Source organism: Larus michahellis, chromosome 3, assembly GCF_964199755.1.
Source record: "Larus michahellis chromosome 3, bLarMic1.1, whole genome shotgun sequence".
In the NCBI taxonomy this organism is placed as follows: Eukaryota; Metazoa; Chordata; class Aves; order Charadriiformes; family Laridae; genus Larus; species Larus michahellis.
In genome coordinates, this window is record NC_133898.1 from 96,660,431 (window position 1) to 96,683,795 (window position 23,365).

The 23,365-nt window shown below is 35.0% G+C and overlaps 1 protein-coding gene across 5 annotated transcripts in view; it reads right to left on the reverse strand.

Moving 5' to 3' along the window:
- Nucleotides 1-23,365, reverse strand: part of SENP6 (SUMO specific peptidase 6) — an 86,451-nt gene that overhangs the window by 24,732 nt on the left and 38,354 nt on the right. For 3 of the 5 annotated variants that reach the window (XM_074581344.1, XM_074581343.1, XM_074581345.1), the window contains 8 exons: nt 20,496-20,516; nt 15,011-15,081; nt 13,480-13,625; nt 8,999-9,401; nt 7,872-8,104; nt 5,117-5,287; nt 4,134-4,176; nt 360-539 (listed from right to left, as the gene is read on the reverse strand). In XM_074581344.1, coding sequence (XP_074437445.1) covers nt 360-539; nt 4,134-4,176; nt 5,117-5,287; nt 7,872-8,104; nt 8,999-9,401; nt 13,480-13,625; nt 15,011-15,081; nt 20,496-20,516 — 1,268 coding nt within the window. The remainder of the gene's footprint in view (nt 1-359; nt 540-4,133; nt 4,177-5,116; nt 5,288-7,871; nt 8,105-8,998; nt 9,402-13,479; nt 13,626-15,010; nt 15,082-20,495; nt 20,517-23,365) is intronic. The other 2 variants (XM_074581346.1, XM_074581347.1) reach the window with 1 other exon arrangement.

Below are 23,365 nucleotides of genomic sequence, written 5' to 3' on the forward strand. Positions count from 1 at the left end.
GCAGAACAGCGCAGAAAGCAGAAGTAAGTATACCAAAAACTGTCCAATAAATGTAAAGGCCCGTATTCAAAAGCTAAACAAACCAACTTGATTTCATTCAGTATAAATATTAGTGAAAAAAGTTATACTAAACTGACTAGATGCTGTAACTAGCACATATCTGGACAAACAGAAGACTATAGTTTTGCCAAGCTGTTCTGAACTGTACTCTTCAGCCTGAGAAGGTGGTTGTGCCCAGAAAAACACTACACCTGCCGCAGCCAGTAATGCCAGTTTTATTCTTTAGTCCAGTCACTCATGATCCAAAACTTTAAAACACAATTTAAAATGAAATAGTAGACTAAAATTGTTTTACTTACTGTCTCCTTTACATTCGTACCAGACATTATCTTTACTCATTTTCAGTTGGTCTCTCAGGCTACTACAGGTTGATGGTACTGTTTGTAGGAAAACTACTGGTAATTTTCGGACGCTACACCATTCACATTTGGTAAGTTCTGAAGTTTTCAGGTTAATCTCTCGGATATCACTTTCTGATTCTAGAAGAAAATAATGACATTATATTAAATTATAGTAAATATACATAGGTTTCCTTTACAATTTCCCCCTTTATTTTAACAAGAAATCAGTACGTGCTCATTAAGTTCTACAAAGTTTTTAAAAGATTAAAATCAACACATATCCAGGAAGTGGTGTCTGTTGATATCTTAAAAGATGAACTGAACTCCACTGTCACTTTTCAGGAAAGTAATCAGAAATAAACTGTTTTCTTCTCACCAACTTTAATCTAGTTTTTACTCCACAGAAAAAAAATGTAACTTCCAGTGACGATTTAAATTTGCAACTATTGCTATGATACATTTTACAACAGGTTTGTAAAACTTTCTTTGTAGATTTATCTTTGACAAAGTTTCCTTATGAAAAATAACTTTGAAATTAAGATAAACAAACACATGCAGAGAAACGACCTGATTGCCTGAGGAAAATAAGGTACCACTATCAATTTACAACCAAAGAGAAATGTCAGTAACACGGTAAATTTTTAAAACTACATCTGATGCTGACAGTGACAATGTTGAGAATTTTACAGGTTTTATTGAATTATAAAAATGGAAGGAAAAATGCGAAGTCAAAGTTCTTCGAATGTGGTGACGAAACCCAAAAGTTCAATGCCAGTAATTATTTCTAGATCAGAAAAATGGTTAATGGTAGTCACTTAAAGCTTTAGATAGTGGTAACTTCCACCATTCTACCACATGCTTGATGGCAGCCTCCACCAGAAAAACTATATCCCCTTAAATAGACAGGATAGAAGGAGAAATGGAGCCAACAAAGTCCTTTAGAAATTAAAAACGGTGCATGAAATCCATCTCCTCCTTTCCCTGTAAAAGGGAGGAGAGTGAAGGGAATTCCTGAAAAGACTAAGGCCTTTACTAAGTTAAATTCTAGTAAACATTTCATGACCAGACAGATGATAAGTAAAAATTCGTAAAATGGTTACCACTTTAAGAGTTTAATTTGCAGCACCCTGAACATAATTGTATAAAGCCACATGATGAAAACAAATAAAAAAAAGATGGCATTACCATTACTTTCTACCTTACCGGTATTAGTTATTAGAGGTTCTTATTATTAGTGGAGGGAGTGCTCCTCTCTGCCTCCCCCCCCCGCCCCCTGCTTTTTTTTATTTTTTAAACTGTTTTCCCTATCCTTCCTGTGGCATTTAGCAGCCAATGCCCAGCAGCAGCCCTCTACATCCTCTCTTTTTGATGGCAACTGAATTCACACCCCTGTGCCTGCCAGAAAAGAGTCTGCTGCTCATAAAGACAGAGCAAACAGTTACCCAAAGCAAGGCATCCACTGGCTGCAGACTGGAAGCGGTGGCCACCACAGCTCCTGCAGAGCAAAGCAGCTCTCCTTTTCTTCTAAACCTCCAATATCCCTGGTCCCACGAGCTGGGGAAGAAGGAGTCCAGCTCTGCGTCAGGCTGCAGCAACACCATGCTTCCTTCAAGCCAACAGGGCAGCATTTACTGCTCAGAACAGTAGTTTGCCATCTCATCAGGAAAAGAGCTGCAGAAATACGCCACAAGGATCTAACTAGTCCATCTCCTTGCACTGATTCTCCTTTTTCTCCCTAAGGACTTATATATGATAAAATGAAGATAGTAACTAAATGAAGGTTTGTAGATGATTCCTTGAGTCTTCTCTCCTTTGTGTTTAAAATGAACAACAAAACAGCTTTCGAAGGCTAGGCTGTAATACCACAGTCTCTATAGTAATACTTCAGTTTTCTCCTTCCTAAACGTACACGCTTTCCTTAATACATTTCACCTAAATTCCCACTTTCAGAGGCAGACTGCAATAACTACAATCGCAACTTAGAAGTGGATTCAACCCATTTAACTGAGGCATATAGGTCCTTCTAATGGTGTATAGATAGAAGGTCCTTGCCAAAACATGAGCTAGTTGGTCTTTGGAGAAAACTCTGAATCCTTGTAACTGTATTTGCACTGAGATGAAGCATACTGAATTTATGTGAGAGGAAGACTGTCTACTCTTCAGATGATAATTTAAATCATATTCATCCTTTTGCATTAAGACAGGCATCTTATAATACATTTCACCATAAGCACCTTAATCTGTGAACTATATTTCCTGTAATGCTGACAGAAGACAGACAATAGGACTTATCCATTAAAGGCAATGTGAATAGTTTTTCACACATTCGAAACACCACTTGGGAGCTGCACAAAACTGACAAGGGGTGTGGAGAGAATTTTGAGAACTTGATGTATATACACACAAAAACAAGCTCAAGGCAGGACAGTACTGCTATTTCTACTGCTGTTCAAAGCATTTGCCTTTCCCTGACAAAGCATGACGACTGTAATCAATCTAAAGAAAAAAAACATTAGGTGTCATTTTTATTTCAAGACTCTTACTTGTATTAAAACAAATCATCCTATGATTATAAAGTTAATAGAAATGGAGCTGGGAATACACCCATATTCCTCCAGATGCAAAACTCAAAAAAAAATTAAAGTGCTAAATGTTCCAATAAACACAGCATTTAGTGAGTTGCCATTTTTATGCTAATGAGGGATCAAGTCCCACGGAAATAAATTCACCATGCAGTTGTTTTGCCTAAAAATTGATAGACGTTTTCTACAAATTTTACTAAACTTTGTAGTGTTGTTTGGTTGTTTTTTTTTAATTTATTTAATGCATGAAAACTGGTAGTTTCTATGCATCTATATTTTAGATGTAGCAAACGTAAATACTTGACTGAGCAAAGGCTACGCTTATCTTTACAGGTTGTGAGACACCATTTTGCATATAATAGTGACAAAATATAATAGTCCTGTTTTACAAATAACAAAAGGCAAAATTCTATAGGACTGCATCTTCACGGAAACTTAAGATTATCAAATGGAGGCAAAGCTTCTTTTCAGGCCGAAAGTAAAACCCTACAAAGGGTTTTCTACCTCCAAAAGAAAACAAAGGAAACAGAGCAATAGTTGTAAGCTCACCATTTCCCAAACTATGTCACTGTATTTCTTTCATTAACATGAAATATACAACTTAGAGACTAGAGAAGAAAAAATTTTCAAGGGAGATACAGACAGGAAAGGTCTAAGACACCTGTGTGGTTTTTACTCTCTACTTACGCATCTGAAATAAAAGAACTAATAAAGTGTTAAAGGTACCATGTTTTACAGGAGGTTATTCTTCCCTTTTGTTTTTGCTAATCATTTTCAAAACAACCTTTGCTGACCATCACCAGAATATCTACAACTCTTCAGCTAGGATGAAGTGTAAGAACTAATGACCCAGTTGCACGCACAACACAAATTGCTAACTCCTGCTATCTGTGAATTTTCTTTCTGTCAGTAGAACGCAGAGAGAATGCCAAATCATTTTGTTTCTTATTCACCAGGCAGTTCAGGTTGAATTTATACTCTCAATTTTTTTCTTTTCTCTTATCTGACTACAAGCACCCAGTATAATTAATTACATACATAACAAAACCAGAGAAAATGTTTCATTATGATTCACTTGTTAATTCCTTTGACAAAGTTACTTCATTCAAAAATATATTGAGTACTAACATAAAATGAAACATGTACTCACCTTCTTGACTTTCTAGGCGTATTTTGATATAATCCAGGCAAAACTGTGGAAGACAACATAATAATAATATTTCACATCTTCTCTAAACCAAAATTAACTTAATGGCTTTTAACTGTTAGTAAACATAATTTAATTGACTAAGTAACTGTCAATTACTTAGTAATGATTGTAACATATTTTAATTGACTTAATGAAAACTTTAAAATAAAAAATGTATTTTTTTAAAAAAAAACAAAGTGTATATTTTGGTACAACTCAAGAAAGCAAGTATATTCTTTACTATTCAGTGTCTCTTTCACTCATATTGACTATTGAAACTTAAGATCTCTCAAGTACTCAATTTTCAAAAAGGTTCAAAATACTGTGAAAAATACCAAAAATTACAGGGAGAAAAAACCCGCATCTTCTAAGAAGAATGCCATCTATCAGTATTTAAGCAAATCACACAATAGGGATTCGCAGAGAGGCGTTACTTGTTCTTTCCACCTCTTTCCTATTTGGTGAAGAGCTTAGCGGTTGCTCCTGCAAGAAGTATGCTGCATGCTGCATACAACTAACATGCAATGTCTCCTTGAACATCTCCATGTAGCTTAGAAGGTTAACAAAAAAAGGTATTGTTCTACAGAAGCAAGATTATTCACCTGCAGACATGCTGCTTCTTCCCACCTATCAATATCAATTTTTTGGTAATTACTGCCTTCAATTTTCTTAGCAAATGCACGCCAATCCATAAGCCCTCCCCCAAAGTAAACACATTTTCAAGGGTTTTGTAGGCATGATGTTTCTATTAAACACCAAAACTAGATGGTATGCATTAGGAAGCACATAATAGTATTTTGGGTTTCTTTGGGAACCACAGCCTCTGAAATTGGAGACAAACTTACTGTTCCAGACAAAGGCAAAATATTATGTTGATCAAGTATGAAAATAACAACATCCATCAAAAACTGAAAGGAAATTTGTCAAATAACAAGTTTACTTACAATGACAGGTTCCACTACCATTCTTCGTAGTGTTCCTATTCGTATACTTCGACAGTTCAGAATGACACTTTCACAGGAATTTTGATAATTTAGAGGTACAGCCTCAGTTACAATCTCTTGAGAAATAACTTTACGACGTTTTATTGGAGTGTTAGACACAATGTTCCCAAACTGAAAAGTAATTTTCAAGGTTTCAGAATGTCTCACTAAGATTTATTGCTAAAACAAGCTTATTAAAAACTAGTGACTAAATTTACAGGTACTTTTCTGTTTGTCAACAGGATTACTTACTATAGCAGCCACCTTAACCATATCCAGAAGGTAGAAATTTCCTAAGGGACTTTTTTGGAACACCTGACAATGTAAATATTGCTAGATTCAAGAAAAGAAATGTAAACCAAAACTTGTAGACTTTTTTTTAACATTTCCAAATCACATATAATGCTTATAAAATTGCCAAAACCAATTCAGTTTTTGTCATTTTGAAACAACATTCAGCCCAGCAAAACAAAGTTATTTTTAATATATTTTATTTGTTTATTTATATAAAAACACTAATTACTAATGCTGTAAAAGCACCACAAAATTGGTGGTTTTATTTTTTCTTTCAGTTTTTTTTTTTAGTCCAAGCTTTTCGTGACTGAAAACACTGAGTAATTACTCTAGTACAGTACATCAATCACATTATCAGGAGTAGAATCTTCAAGAAATATAAATAAATAAGCCCAATCAAAATTCCTTAAAGCAACTTTATAAAACTATTAAGATTTTTTTAGGATAGATTCCAGGGTCAGAAGACTAAATACTGAAAGAAGGCCACGTGGAGTTTGGCTCCAGTTCAGGAACGTCTCTAGCTGCTGACTGAAGCTGTAATCTCAGTTAAGCCCCCTGTTTACCAACAGAACAATCTTACCAAAAACAATTAAACCAAAAGCAAGCTGGCTGATAGCCATCAAGATTAATATATTTATTTGTTGTGTTCCTTATAATGCTATACTTTGTTGACAGATTTTCTGTACACTAGTCTTTTCTTTGTTATTTATATTGTTTCATAAAGTCCATTAATAAACATTCTTTTGGGTTACAAAATACAACTAAATTCCCACAGAAAAACATTTTAAGGGATTCAGTATTTCTATTAAGCCTAAATCTCAACATTTCAAGCCCCTAATTACTAGCCTATCTTGGCCATAATTCAAAACATACTTTTCAATGCTTCATTTAAATACAGTGGAGAAAGCAGAGATTCTAAATCCCTGTAATTGAAGTATTTTGCTATAGCTCCTGTTGAAGACAGTTTTTCATTTTTGTCTGTTGGACTAGCTAAATATTAAAAGCTCAAAACTCAAATCACAGACAAACAGTAAAACAGTAAACATTAAAGTGGTGCTATATTCAAATAGCCTCTTCAGTAAAGAATTAATTAATATTTTGAGAGAAAAAACAAATGTACAAAGCTTCTTAAAGCTTCTTCTATCATATCTGACAAAAACACCCTGACATCTGCAATTCTTGGAAGTTTCCTTGAATCAACGCAAAGTTTGTGTTAAATTTCACCAGGGGAAAAAAAAAAAAAATAAAAAAATCTGTTTCCCTTGTTTTCAAAACCAAGCTCTTTTCTACTTTTGTCTAAAATATGCGGTTAATTTCCAATGGTACAACTTGGTTCTTAAAGACTAGTGAACAGGAATATATGGATATACAAAGGAAAACATTTGGGAGAGTTTCAGAAGTCTTAGACACCAGTGCCTTCACAATGCAACGCTTTCAATTAATCCAGCACATAACACCAGAATAGCTGAAAATCAAAAGTATTTATCATTCAAGCTTTTAGCCCCTCAGTTTTATTGGTGGCTAGAGGTTCACAGCTTTGTATTGACAATGATGACTAATTATACACCACATTATAAACACCCATAATTTAATCAATTACAGCACTAGAATATTGGCTTCTGAATCTCAAAATAGCATGAAGGTTTTGGCATCATTACTCTAGCGTTTTAACTCAGACAACAAAGGGTTTGAGACTGCAGGTGGAAATCTGATACTCTCATTGAACCAAACCCACAATAGTAAAACTGGACAAGTGACCCAAGAGTGGTTTTAATCAGCACTATTAATTTAACACCAGTTGTCACAGGGAATTCATTCTTCTTAATGGCTCACTACTGAGGTAGTTAAGTTTTTAACATACCGTGAAAGCTGTTCCCTTTGACAGCACTTAAGGAGTTTGCTCATGGTGCATTTTTTGTCTTTTGTTTATCCAATTTTTGCAGTGGTACTCAATTAAAAAACAAAAGCCCCACCATGAAATCCTTAAAATAAGTGCTATTAATTGGGACATTTGTCAAAGTATTTTAATTTTAAAGGCCCACTATTGTTCCCAGTGTCTCTTTTTATGTTTAACTTCATACGTCCAAACTCTTCCCACGCAACAACTGGTACTGACATTCTCCTGCAAACGAAGTGGGCCCTTGAGTTTCAGAGAGATACCCCACCCAGTCTCAAAGAGTATACATTCAACACAGAAGCATCTACGTTAAAAGTGTAATTCAAATCATGATGAACGCTTGTAAAAATGTAATGAACACATTTTCTTATGTTTCCAGTACTATGTACGCAGATACTACTCAACGAGTTGCTAAATAAGAAAAGCAATCAAATATAGTCAACTTCTGACAATGCAAAACAAGCCGTTACATTTTCCATTTATGATTTGATTTTTGTTTTCTTTAAACAAAGCGTTAAATAGTACCTGATCTTTCATTCTTGCTTTTCTTGGTAGTGTGACTGCAATTTCTGTATCTGTTGTTATACTACCTATTCTCTGTTCTATTCCACAACTGTTTTCCTTTAATGCTGCTTCCACCTTTCCTGTAGAAGGAGCTGGGGAGGAGCGGGCTGAATCTGCAGGACGAGGTGAAATGCTTTCCATTCTCCTAGTGCTGCCACTATCCTCATCATCATCATCATCACTAGACAAAACAACTAAACAGAAAATATTAAATTCTCAACCACTACATTTTTCTGTAACAGAAATGTCTTTTCAAGCAACAGCTTTAAAATAATTTATGTAATTGTCCTGCAGTGCCAAGAAAGTCCACATTTATCATTATATTATGCTTTTATTAACGTTTATTTGGAATCTGCTCGCAGGTGCTCTCTCCCTCATTTTTTTATTTCTCACAACTAACTGCACACGAAATGGGTATCATTAACCCGCCTCTAGATACAGAAGTGAAGCCATACATTTCTTGTATGTACATTCCTTCAATCAAGAATTGACAGTGAATAATGTAACTTAAGAAAAACTGACAAGAAATTATGACCGACATTGTTCACATCTGCAAGACAACATGGTCTAGTAAACTAAGCATGGAACTAGAAGCATAACTTCCCAAATTTCAGTTCTTTCCTGCTTATAAATTAATTTGAGTTTATGCAGAGAAAGCACAACAATTAACATTTTTCAAATTATGAAATGCAATTAAATGCGTAGCTCAAAAGGAAAGAGGGAAAAATATAAAATAAAAAAAAATAATCAAAGACTGTCTTTCCCTTTGGGACAATGAATGATGGAATTCTGCCCAAGAATGTTTTTTCTTAAAATGATAAAGTGTAAGCCTTTAAAAAAAAAAAAAAGGGGGGGGGGGGGGGGGGACCAAAAAATAATGACATAATGTTTGTTTTCCCCAGTCTTCATCTTTCTCAGGGAGTAACTCAGTATATGAAAAGGAAATTATAAAAAGGTCTGGCCCTCTTCCCCAAGAACACATCCACAAAAACATTCCATGCAAAATCAGAAATGTAAACCTTCAGTTTCTTCAGTATACGCTATTTTGGGTTTCCAGTTTATGGCTATATTCATAAAAAGGTACTTACTTGGATCATTTAGTTCTGATGGTCTTGTACTCCTCTGTCTTAAGCTTCCTGTAATTTTAGGACTTTTTGTCCCAGTTATAAGACCAACTTTTCCATTCTGTCGTAACATAGAATGTCCTACAACTTCATTACTCAGTAGAATATCCGTTGGACCTTTCCCAACAGCAGAACTATAAAACTTCTTTGTGTTGAACCCTGTACCCGAAGATTTTTGTCCTGTTGAATTCTGATGTATTGAAGAACGTGATAAAGGCCCCACAGATTCACTTAATGCCACAGTTTGTCTGGAGACTCTTTGCAAATCCTTTAGAGAAGCACTTTCACAATGTCGGCATTTGGTCTGATTTTCGTTTGCCTGCCCACAATTTGGACAATCAGTAGAATAATCAATTTGTTCCAAAAGCTAGAGGGGAAACAAATACACACAAAATCAGTAACTGCGTAAGTACAAAGATATCATTTCCAAATCTCACATTTAATTTCCATTCAGAATGAAGGTAGACAACACTATATTAGCAACTACAGTAAACAGAGAAAGCAAACATTAAAATACAGTTTGATTTTTTTCATTTAAGAAAATGAAAAATGTTCTAATAGGAACAAATGCCATTTCTGTCAATTTTTCAAAAAGGGATTAATATTGGACAATTCAGATCTTCCTTCTTGCCTTTCTTCTTTCCGTACATAAAAGGTTGCACACCATTCAGATATACATATCCATCAGCAAGAAGGTCCAGATACATTGTTTCCGTAAAAATAGTTTCATTGGACAAAAATAAAGTAATCTAAGGATCCACAGAGCAATGGTAAAGAGGACTAGAAGCAAGCTCCTAGGTCATGAAGTACATTTGTTCTCCCAGGATATTTTCTAACAGCCTGGCAAAGCATGTAGAAAAATCACTCCTTAAAAAAAAAGACAAAAAATTAAGAAAATAGAGAGAAAACAAAAAAAAAAGGGAAAAGAAAAGAAAAGTAAATACATTGCTCCAGAGCCCAGTATCTCAGAAAAGGACTTGAGGAAAAGGAGTTCTCTAAACTTTCAAGAGGAAAGCAGGGGCTACAAGGGAAAATGTATCCTATCACTGCAAAGACAAAGATGTGTTTTGTTTCTCTCACATGTACTAGGCCCCACTTAATTACGTATCACAAGTGCAGAACCTGGACTTCTAAGTCTAAGGGATTCAATACTAACATAAGCTACTGAATGTGTACTGAGTTGAATACAAGACACCTCTAGAACAGAAATGTTTGTTATTGTCTCCTGGAGTATTGAGCTCAAATCACATAACCATTGTACTGTGAACTACTGAAGATACTAAATACCTACATCCCACCAAAAACTTTTTGAACCTATTTTCAAACCAAAACATAGCTATAACTGTTTGCACCCTCCACATCCCCAGCCATGAACGTTTTTCCAATAAAGACGACTTTCTCAGGTGTTGAATCTTCAATCATTTTTTAAAATAAATGTAAAGACAAAAGCCATACACAGAGAATATATTATTTTTACAAAATTTCTGCAATTTAACAAAGTTACACATATCACAGTGAAACCGATGCAAAAAAACCCCAGTGTATAAAATGTATCAGACCTCTAAAAGCCAAGTGGTGGGATACGATGGTAAGTGACATGAAAACCATTGCTGTGCCTCAGTGTTCAGTTACAGGATACAGTTTTTACAAAGATACTACTAATCACATTGAAAAAATTTCAATTAGACATTAAAATACTCAACAGAAGCTACCAATCATACCTGAAGGATCTTAAGTATAGAATAACCGCACCCCTCTACTTCAACCACACCAAAAACTTAAAACTAACTTCCTTTCCATGGTTTGAGAACCTGCATCTTGATGGTAGAGGTAGCAGTGTTTAATTAAGAGGGGCACACTCTTCTCTTTTTTAGACCCTATTTTAAGATAAATGACTACTTAAGTAGATGAGTTCTACCTAAATGCGTCTGCCTTCTATGTTTTCTAATACAGTATTTTTTTAAACCTTGAAATCTGCAAAATAGAAGTACTAAATGTACTATACAAATACTCTGCCCTATCTCTAATAAATGATTCAGAATCCAAAGCTTTTGTTATTTTTCAGCTTTTTTTTTTTTTTTAGGAAGCACATATGAAGCAGAAAATCCTCCTTCCTTTAAAATTATGTACATTTTTAACAACTGGAAAGTGCAACCTATTATAGTCTGGTAAGATGAAAACCATTTGCACTTTGCCTGACAAGCAGCTGGTTATGTTTGTAATTCCTCTGGCACAAAACTACTACCAACACTTTTGAATTGTTCAGACGTTCCACAAACCTCTGATCGATCATCTGCACACTTCAGCAACTCACGGCTCATGAAAATGCACATGGTTCATGACAAATGCATAAATCATTGTGTTAAATCCCTATGCTGCAATAAAGGATAAAACTCTTAAGCCATTTAAAAAAAAGAAAATAAAACCAAGAGTTGTGCTAGTGAACCCAGTTGCAGCAAAACCTGTTCTATATCCAGGAAGTGTATCCACAAACTGTACAGTCTTATAGGATCATAACTATCCTGTGGGACTGGAGTAAAGGTTTATCTAGCCCTGTGCTGTATTTTCAACAGTGGCCAGTGGTAGTGTTGGGAGCACAGGGAATAGAGTAAGGACAATTACTTGATGTAATCACCAATGTAGACATTTCCTGAATCAGTGGTTGAATTTAACTCAACCTGTTTAATGATGATGTAGCCTCACAAATTTTGAAATCTTGTAATGATTGTGTGAAAAATATGCAGGTTTCACCTTTTTTAAGCTAACTGCTTGACACATATCACAGGCACTCAGCTCTTGTGTCTGAGAAAAAGTACGTGGTTTCCATTCATGGCTGTTGATGTTCTCAACTTTAGAGATCTCCAAGATACGCATGGGAACAAGTACCAGATGTAATTATTAAATCCTGTTTACAAGTCCAATCTGTCTGATGGCTTTGGAAATGAAATCATGCCCCTGGAACAACATAATCGAGTCTGCGCTTTTTTATCAGGGAGACAGAGAACACCTTGTTTTAGCAATGAGGTCAGCTACACACAATCTGGCTCAAGGACACCAAGCTACTGCTATTTCTACATGCAGCTCCAGCCCTCACTTTCCACATGTTTACAATGGGGGAAGTAGTTCTTGCTTCTACAGGTACACTGAGCTAGGAGTTGCTGCAAATGGCCAACACAGATCACAGTCCAGCCACAAATGATGAGCCCCTCTCCTTCCTCTCATGCTAATTCACATCATTTGTAAGGAAAAAAACTATGTGTTAAAAGATGACACTTGTTAGATCTTCAGACTAAAAATTGTTTTATCAAGGCAGCGACAAGATTCCGTTTATTTTTAACTTGTTTTCTTCAACGACCATTTCAATCTAGAAGACTGTTTTCTGCTCTTGTCCCTTACCTGACAGGACATAAGCAATGAATATTTTACTTTTTTAAACAAACATAAACAAAGTTATCAATGTAATGATTAAAACAAAATCCATAGAACTGCAATGACTTTTGTTTTGTTTTCAACTGTTTTGCTACTTCATTACTTAGATTTATGGATTGTATCTATATAGGTATCATATGTAGATCAAAAACTCATCTATTAAAATTTCCAAGTAACATCATAGTAATTAACTAACTATAGAATGGAAATGAGTAAGATTAGCACCAAGTGTTCCATCCTAGCAAAGAAATACAGTCTGACTTTCTTTCTAATACACAGGAGCAAACATAAACTGATTACATGTAATAATGACACATCTAGTTGTTATGTTGTTTTTTTTTTAAATTAAGAACTTCTTACAGGAAGTTTTGCTTTGATAGTCATACAGTGGGCATTATGAATCTTCCACAGTAACTTGGGAAGATGATAAGAAATACAGAAGGGCTCACAGGAATTTCCAAAATACCTTAAATATGATATTCAGAAAAGTTCCAGTCAAAACATCCTGGTTGGCTGTATCTAGACCAGAGAATGCCATTGGGATACCTGCACTATTTTCACTGAGAAAGAGAGCAACCGAGTAAGAAGGACTTGCATCTCTGCAGTACCTCTGTCTTTATTGTTATAATGAATACATAAAATCATGATACTTAAAAAAAAAAAATCCTGTCAAAGAGTAAGATATTGTTCATCTATTTCATAGACAGCAAACCAAAATTATCAGTTTCTGGTTTCTTGACCAGCCAATCAATTTAAACACAGGTTCTTTTGCTTTTTACTACAGCATCTATTTGTTCAAATAAAAAAATAAATATTTCATAGCTAGTATAAATATTAACACTTAAATATCTCTACGATTATAGCTTTTTAAAAAAAATGTCATTATCTAAATCTTTCTCCCAACTCTAAGGATTTTTAAAACATCAACTTATTTTACAACTGAATGCTTGTTTTTAAAATATGCATCAACTTTTAAAGTTAAACAGAAGTTTACGTATCTTTAAAATCTAACCCACCTTTAACTGGCTTAAGCATTTTTTTGTAGCAGAAGACAGAGTCAAGTCAGATTGATATGAATTGCAGTGACGTTTCTGTTGCACTTTTCTCTTAATTTCCGATTCTGATTCTGATTCTGACTCTTCTGTGTTTTCCATTATACTATCTAGGAGGGGAAAAATGCAAAAATGTTAACAAGAAATGTCTGCTCATATGCTGTTAAAATTATTTCTTCACATACATGAACACCTTTTTTAAGACGCAACAAACTACACTGCTTCAAGTGTCTCATTATTTGTTGTATGAGTAAGAAAAAAAATCCACAAAGTAACTTTGAAAATTTTGCTTTATTAATACTATTTAAGTGTCTCTTGGTGGCAATAGGTAGCTTAATATCTTTGAAGGAGGCTTGGGACTTGAAAATCGATACTAACTTCACTACAACTAGAATGGAGCGACTGCTACGGAAAGTAGGAGGGGATCTGCTAGATTATGATGATGGTAATTATCACTAAAGAACTGTTGGTGAATGCATTTAGAATCATCGGAAATGTTCTGCGTAATTAGGATTTATTCCTTCAAAACAAGACTCAGCAGTGCAGTGAACTATGCTGTCATATCCTGTTTTATACCAGGGCACTCATTTAAATACTGGAATAGTATAGCAAAAAAGAAATCCATAATCTACTTAAACTAACAACATACAGAGTGAGATTTTCTTTTAAGCGCAGTATGTTTTACAAGAGTGCCTTAATTCAGTTTAATGTAAAAGTGCTATTTACACTCCCTAGCCTAATTGCAGTCTCCATACTGGAACTTTTTTAAGTTTGGTAGTTGTTTTTCTTTTTCCAACAGATATGAGCACTTTTTCAATATACATACTGATAGTCTCCCAAACATCCTAGTATTAGAAGACACCTCGAAACTGAAGAATGACTTGTTTTCAAAAAAGAAACAATAATAAGTGGGTTTTTTTCTAAGTTAACTTACTTTTCTGTAGAATTGATGAAGTTCTACTTACATTAACCTTAAAAAGGCACAGCAGAACAGCTATACTGTAAGAGCATATTTCATTTGAGCTACAGGGCAGTGCTGACGCTGACTCTTCTCCTCACTACCTCAGTGCCTGAATGTACTTCATAACAAATGTTATTTACCGTGTTATATTTTGCACATACTAACAGTACTACAGAAGTTCCTTGCCAATAATTCAAGAACAAGCTGGGGGCCTGGGCTTGGACTAGATGATCTCCTGAGATCTCATGCAACTCCAACAGTTCTACGATTCTAAGTTTTTCCAATTTCAGTTGAAAATAACTGAAGCGCAATTTAAAATTAATTCTGACATGACCGAACAGGTTGCAGAAATCTGCTAAAAAGGGCAAAATCCTCCCTTCATGCACAAACTTGTTTAAACCTAGAATAACAGGATATAAGGATAGAAATAGATATACTAAAGGTTACACAGAGTTTGGCAACACACCCACCCAAAGCAGGTATTCAAAAAAATTATTCTGCTTAAAAGAAATGAGAACTCTAAACGTAACTTACCCACACCTTGAGACCGTGGTAACCTAACGTGGTCTGCTTCTACTTTCTGAAGTTGAGGGGGATATTCTTTTCTGGAAAATAAATTAGATATACGGTTATTCTTTTGACAGACATCATTGTAATTTAGCCAAAATTATACATGAAAAAAATAAACCTGAAACGTATCTGAAAGCTATGAATAAATAACTTCTCCTATTACATGCTATTTATACACTTAAAAAAAAAAAAAGCATTACCAGAATGCTAAGAGCACCTACCATAAACGTCTTAGAAGTGTTTCTGATCTAAACCCCTTTGATAGTAACCAATAGTTCAGGAGCCTCTCACTTTCAGACCCAAGTCTTCAAAGACTGAAGCCTGCATCTCCTCTCCCCTCTCATGAAGTACAAGATAGATACTTTTAAAATCCAAATTTTATTTATTTTTTTAATATTAAAGTAGATTCCACAAGTTCCACAACTTAAAAAACAGGAAGAGAAGATGCAAAACAGAGGAAAGGGATCTAATGTCAAAAATTGCCGTGGCCAAAAAAATAAAAAGAACAAGACAGGAGAAGATGTAGTTCCCATATACTTGTTTTAAAAATATAATACTATAGACAAATTAGTGGATAATAAAACTTCTGTTGGTATAGTTTGCATAATATACATATCACATTTTTCGTGCAAATAAATGCAATATAAAACATTCTAGTAGGATTTTTTGAGTCTCCTGAAAGACATTTTCAGTTTACACACAAGCATGTCAAATCATGCTACTCCCAAATTAAGATTCCTGAAGCTCACAGCATCTCAGTTACTGTTTGTGGCAGTTCTCTTTCTCAGCTATCTTACCCTGCTCTGCAGCTGCAGATTACTGTTCCTGTTATAACAGATGGCACACACCTGAAACACAGGAGGCCTTGCCAACCACTTCAGCAGAAACCGGTTTTATTGGCAAGTTAAGCCAGTGCACTGGGCTGCAAATGGGTCACATACATCCCATACTGCTACCTCTGATTACAAGGACATTAATCAACAGCAAGGAGGCAAAGAAAACAGCTGTAGGCAGTAACATCTCAAACTAACAGCTAAATTTTGAGAACCCACCTGGCAAAAACCTGTCTTTGGCTGAAGCTGACTTCAGGACTAGCCATAAGATTTTATTTCTTTCAGCACAGCATTTCCTAATGCATCACATTAGAAAACCTTGGAATTTTCTGCATTTCTAGGTAATATTTCTCAGGGTTGTACCATATTTTATTATTAACTAATGCCTTTGGAACAGGATTAATCTACAATGCCCTTTGGGATACCTCTTACCTAAATAAAAACATGTTTTATTGTGTTGAGTGGCTGCAGCGTGAATGAAAACTCGGGCAGAAAGGATTGAGAAACAAGCATGGCTGGATTGCAACACAGAATGTAGAGACGCCACAGTACTTTATGGTGACTGCTCACAAACACCTCACAGCCAACAAATTAAGTAGTTTATTTGTTACTGATTGTGTCAAACATCAAACATGTTTCTGAAACAATCCTACTCCTCCAAGAAGTTCTTTTTACTGCCTGCACACATAAAAACTGAACCAAACTCAGAAACTCAACATGAATATTTATTCATAAATTAAGTGTATGATTTTTTTTTTGATCATTTTCTTTAAAAATTCAAATGACAAGGGATTGCTTTAAAGGCAGAATTGGTAGAAATATAAGGCAGAGCCTAAACTAATCACTACCTAATGAGAAGCTGTTACTGTCAAACCCAATGACAATGATATTCTAAAGGGTAGAAAACACCTGTAACACCACTATAGGAGATTTGAAAAACATAAACTTTGTAGTAAGGATGCGCGAGCTGTTGTTTGACATGTTATGATTATCTTCCAGTAGTCTTTCAAAACAGTAAGTCTTGTTTTGAACATAACTGTTAGAAAAATTATTGTCTGTAAAATGTTTTAAATATACAACATTTAATTGATATTTAAGAGAAACAATACTGAAACTATTTGACATTTAATTACAAGCAATGAAAACAATATGGTAGATTTCAAATACTAAAATTTCTTTTAGAAATTAGCTGACAATTCAAAGTCTCTGGACATTTGTATGTTATGATTTTACTTCTAAAAATCATACAGCTTTGCATTACATTTTTAACACGCAACATTTATTTATCTTTTTAAGATGATAAATTCCTCACTGATCATATATTGCTAAATAATTTTCTGACAATAAATTGGAATACAGTAGAATTATTTACCCTTGTCTGAATTTTGCTATCAGCATAGACTTGTATTGATACTTATTAAATGGCCGAGCACTTGCAAGAATACACAAGGGCTAGCATAAAATGAGTATCTTTCTTCTCCCACAATAGCAGACTTTTACTTGTATGCTCACAATGAACCAGTAACACCCAAACCTAAGTTATGAAAAACAACTCTAAGTCAACTTAGGCTTCCTAACACAGTTTAACTTGATTAGCAATTCAAGGTCAGGTTTGAAGTTGCTTTGAGTTAGAAACAAAAGTGGAGACTATTTTAAACACTACTTAATTTCATCTGAAAAAAATGCTTTCTTGGAGACAGTAACAGCCACCAAAACAAGCGGACGGCAACTTGAGGTGCCTCCTACTAATTTCCTTTCCTGAAAAGCCCACACACAAATAAAAAGGCAGAGCCCACCACCACAAAGTTTTTACAGATGAAAAAGTGAAGGCTCCCCCCTCAGCATGATGTTCGCTGGCATTTGAACAGCTGCAGATCCATTGAGACCTTCTCCAGTAAAGTACTTAGTACACTGAGCAGTTTAATTGTGTGTTGGTGCAGAAACAGAATGGAAACTATAGTTGTTTTTTTTAAAATCAAACAATAGACCTATCTTTAAAAGGACTTCTTGAAAAAGAAAAGAATTCTTGTAAGAGATTAAAAAACATACAGCACTTCAAAACAAATGCCTTCTTGCTGTTAAATCCTAACTTAAACTAATAGTCTCACGTTTCAAAAGGAATAAATGAGGGATCAAGTAGCTAAACCGACCAAGATGCGAGACTATCTACATACTGTATTTAACAGAAAAAAACAAGAAATACAATATTGATTCCTGTTCCTACCATCCTAGCAAATATTAAAAATGCACAAATTTTTTTTCCCTGTTAGGATTCCTAAAATATTTATGAGATTCAGATTTTGTTTGAAGAACAGGGCTCCATGCTCGGCGATTAAATCATTTTAGGCAACTCATTTATCCCATCCATTATAAGCAGTTTTGATTTTAATAACTTTAAGTACAAGGGAGGTAGACCAGTATTTCATAAAAGCAACCTCAAGAAGTAGTAAAGCATCAAACAGCAAAACATTAATTACAATATCAAGAAAGATCAGGCTTTTCCTGCAACAAAAATGACAAAAATACTGAGGTAGTCTGGACTGTGGAGAGTCTTGAACTTTTAACACATCTTAACAGCTAAATGGTACAGCATTCTTAACAAAACATGTTTTGCCCAGACAGAATGGTGTCACTGATTTAGTATTTTCAGCACACATTCAAGATTACTGACATATTCCTTTGCTGATGGAATTGGACCTTAGTATCTTCACCTTGGGCTGGTAGACAGACCTGTGTGACACCCTTCAGCCAAAGTGAAGTTTTAACATTAGAATTTCTTCTCTAGAAAAAAAAAAAGGGGGGGGGGCACAGGTGGGGGACACAGGGACAACAATCTACGCCAGAAAGGAATAAACCTAAAGAAGCATCTGGATCTGGGAATTTTGGATACAGTGCTGTCTTAGATAAGAGCTTTCAAAACTACCTCCGATCTGTTCTGAGCCACATCAAAAATACCATCTATGTGCAAGGCTGCACCAACTCCTAACTTTGTTGAGGCGCAGGCTCACGCCAGAGCTGAGTTTAGTGCGCAGTCTGGCTCTTTGGGAGGCTGCCTTATTCAGCCTTCTCTCACTCTGTATAGTACTATTTGGAGGTATGCCACCACAGGCAGGCTACTGGTTTCTACATCATTACACAAAACCAGAGTAAAGTATGGTTAAGACAGGAAGCACCAAGCTGCTGAGGTGAGATTTACCTTCAGTGTGTCTTATAGGAAAAGCAGAGTACAAAAGTCAAGGGCTGAAAGAGAGAAGTTGCAGGACAGGGAGTTGGGGTTTTAGTATGCAGGTCAGTAGCCCTATTTCACCTAGATAGTCAGGAGCTGCAGCTGCACTTATCATGATGGTTAATGACTGAAACTAAATTTAGCAGCTCCTGCCTACATCGTCTTCCCCTGCTAGGACAGCAACAAAAAGCAGGGAAGGAAAAAAGAACGTATCCAGTAGTACTTGTTTAAGAAGCAGCAGGTGTCCCCCAGGGAAAATTAAGATCACCAGCATGCAATTCAATCCTAGTATTCTATGACACACAATGACAAATTAAAAACATTAATAGCTGAATGGTGAACTAATAACATAAATGCAGCACAAAGAAAAACAGGGAAAAATACATGAACTCAAAGCCTAGGCAGCAGGAGGATGATCAAATCCCTTCTTAGAGGGCCAAAACTAACTGGCAAGTATCTCTTTGAGATTTCTTTTAAGAAATAGCAAAAAAGCAGTAAAACAGAAAGGCTTGGTTTTACTACTGAATTTGAAATAAACCTAGAAAATCCTGAATTCACAAAGAACAGATCTAGACTAGATTTCTGTTTTATTTATATCATTATTGGTTAAACATTATATACACTGTTTAAACAACCCAACCTGATATCAAGCATATAATGCCAAAAAACACCTACATAGACAGGATTGTTACCAAGAAAAACAGAATTAATTCATTACTATCAAGAAAACCTTTCCACTAACATAAATTTAAGTTACATAGGAAGAAAAAGCAAATGTATGGTATTTCACATTGCTAACAAAATATTAACAGCAGTAAAACAGTGGAAAATGAGTGAGAAATGAGCCTGAAATGAGCAATGAAAAACCAGCATGCCTGGTTTTGCTACACATTTTCTGTTAATTGCTTTAACATATACACTTCACGAACAGAATGTACACACTAATGCAATAAAAACCTTAATGCTATTCAAACCATGCTCAGATGACATGAAAAGCTGTTGAACACCCTACTAAGATACGCTTCAGAACCATTCTATTACAGAAAGTTTGTGGCTCTATGAAGAGAATTAGCAGTGAATTCTTAAATTCCAGAGAAAGTCAGAATTTATCTATTTAACATTGGATATTTAGAGAAGACATATTTCCAGTGGAAATGTACCCAAAGTTCACATTAACATGCATTATCTAGAGATGGACATAAAGGTCTTTTTTTGGTAAAAGGGAATAAGTGAACCATAAAAAAAGAAATAAAAACAACTAATGCCCCTCACACATGAGAATATATGATTGACTGGATCGAACATTCTTTAACTAGCACTGATAAAGCACTCATTCAGGTAGTTTTCTTAATGCTCATTGCCATGCTCATTTCATCAACAGTAAGCTTACCTTTCCTTTCGGTCCAGATTGCTTAAAATATGAAAAAAGAAAAAAAAACATAAGATGCAAAGCCCCACACGTGTTGCACATCACTAAATTCAAGTTATTAAATATAAACTGTAACTGTTTCGTTGTCTCTTGCACTCACTGGACTAGTTTTCAAATGAGCATTATTATTTTTCACAGCATTTTTGTAACAGTAATTATAAACACACAAACAAATGCTACTTGACAGACAGCAATGGTCAGTGGCCTAAATACTACATTGTCTTGCCTCTTTTTCAATGTATAAAATTTGCTAATTCTGAACTCAACCCAGTTGTCTCACTTAATTCACTGCAATGTAGAACCGGACATGACAGAATCCTAATACATGAATTAAGATAAAGCCCCATTTCCAATCCCCGATTGCCATACGAAAGGAGATAAAACCAATTTACATAACAACTTCTTTCCAACTCTTCAAAAAATATTTAAGTGCTTAAATTGAGGGGGAAAAAAATTCAGAAAGCACTACTTAAATATTTAGGAGACCACGTGCAATCAACTACTGGATAGAGAAGGATAAACAGAAGCAACCAGCCTCCTCCTCAGGTTTTTGCTAAGAAGAATCTCCAATTCACGAATTAGGGCCACTAGTTTCAGAAGTGTCTCCTTTAACATCAGTGAATGTAGTTGGTGCTCACAACTCTGGTCCTTTGCATATACCAAGAGTGATATAAAAATAGATCTTACTAAGCACAGCACAAAGACAACTGTAAAACAGTATCGTTACCTCTCCTGCTTTTTCAAAACTCGCCATATGGAATGCTGTAAGCTTTTAATCTATGTGGCTGTTCCTCCCAAATATCAAAAGCCTAACAAACTTCTGTAATATATGCATTACACTAAACCAGAACAAACTGGTTTGTGTTTTACTTCTGTCAAATTAAACAGAGTAATAATATTACAGAGTAATAAAACTCATTCTCCTTTCCTTTTTACAAACAGAACACTCACAAGAATAGAGCATACTCTCTAACTGTTACCCAGAAGAACAGCAGGATTGAAAGCAAACCAGGTAAAAAGGTAATCATGATAATCCTACAAAGCGCAGTACAAAAACATATTCAATCTCCACAGCGCTGTGGGTTCTTGGAAGAGAGTAAAAGGAATTCAAAACTGAACATGACCACTGCAACTTAGGCTGGGGTGGGGGTAATCAGCCAATGCTGCATGGAAGTGGGGAAAAATTGCTTCCAACTGGACCTAGCTTTAATAAACACTGGTTTTGTGCAGGTCACATCTGAATTTATAAATGCAGTCAGATCTAAACCACGTCTTGCATGGAGCCATATCCAGTATCTTTGTATCCTTGGCACAGTTAATACATAACTTGCATTAACTGTTTACAGGTGCTACAGAGGGTCACACTATTGAGAATTGTAAATTTTAATGCTAAGGAAACTTAAAGGCAGGAAAAAAAATTCCAGAATGCCTAATACTGTACACTGTCATTACATTAGATGCCTTGCTTGTTTTAAAAATCAAAGAATCATTTAGGTTGGAAAAGACCTTTAAGATCATTGAGTCTGACCATAAATGTAACACTGCCAAGCCCACTAAATCCCATATTAATACAACGCACTTAAAGAATTATCACTTTTACATCTCAGAAAGATTAAGAAATGAGAATCCTGGACAGACCCAGGAATTATAGCGAGCAGTGTCCCTATGAATTGCTTCATGCAGCTCATGCATTAATATTTGTTAGACATGCTGTACATACATGCTATTCCAATGCCAAGTCTTGGAGAACAGTCAGTCAATAGCATAAGATAGAACCACGTGTCCATTAAATGAAGCAAAATAGTCTGAACCAACTACAACACTAGGCTACACTGTATCTGAAAATCTGTTTTATCAGAAGTGAACAAATTTTAAGTTCATCCCCAGATTTCACTGGAAAAAACACAAATAATATTTATCAAAATATTATTTTGAAATGCCCAATTTTGTTGTATTGGAAGCTTATATTTGAAATAAGAGTGAAACAGATACTCAGCCAGATCTTAAATTAACATGCATGTGCAAAAAAAGTTGAAGATGAGAAATACAGTACAAATCACAAGCTCCAAATTCAACTTGAAAAAGATTACAGCCAAGTTTCATAATTAGCTTGCCCCATGTGACACCGTCCCCACTCAAAGAACCTAGTATAAATAACGAAATCTGTAACGTCAGTGCCCGAGACTCAATCTGCTCAGAACTAATTTAATCATGGTTTTATTTTTCATTACCCTTTCAATAATGCACTAGACATTTAAGAACAATACATTAGGTTAGTTAAAACTATTTTCCCCATGTTGTTACTGATCACCATACCATAAAACAATTCTAGAAATGCAAACAATGTAAAAGAAAGCAACTTTGTGTTGGCTTTCAAGTAGTATAGCAACAAAGCCCAACACATTAGAACTCAATTTCCATGCTACCAGATTTTTTTTTTGTCTGGATATATACCTAGAATTTTATTCTTGGTTTGCCATCCACATTCTCTGCGTGTACTCCTTTCTGAGGAGACACCATCAGAACTTACTTTTAAACTCAACAATTGTTTAACATTAGTAAAAACCAGCAAAAAAAGATACTAAAAAGTTCCCAAAAAACTAAAAATGTACCACCAAAAAAAATTACATGGTTTATATGCACTGGAATTTTGTATTATGAACAGTTTTACAGTCCTATTTTAGTTTGTTTTTTTTTCTAACAACTACTGTCTTCTCATTCATAAACCTACATTTTCCATATCAAGAAGCCTTAAGATCCCCCTTCTTTTTTAATTAAGTAAAAAAGCATATCCGGAGGACATGTTCTATTAATTTTCAACCCTCTAACTC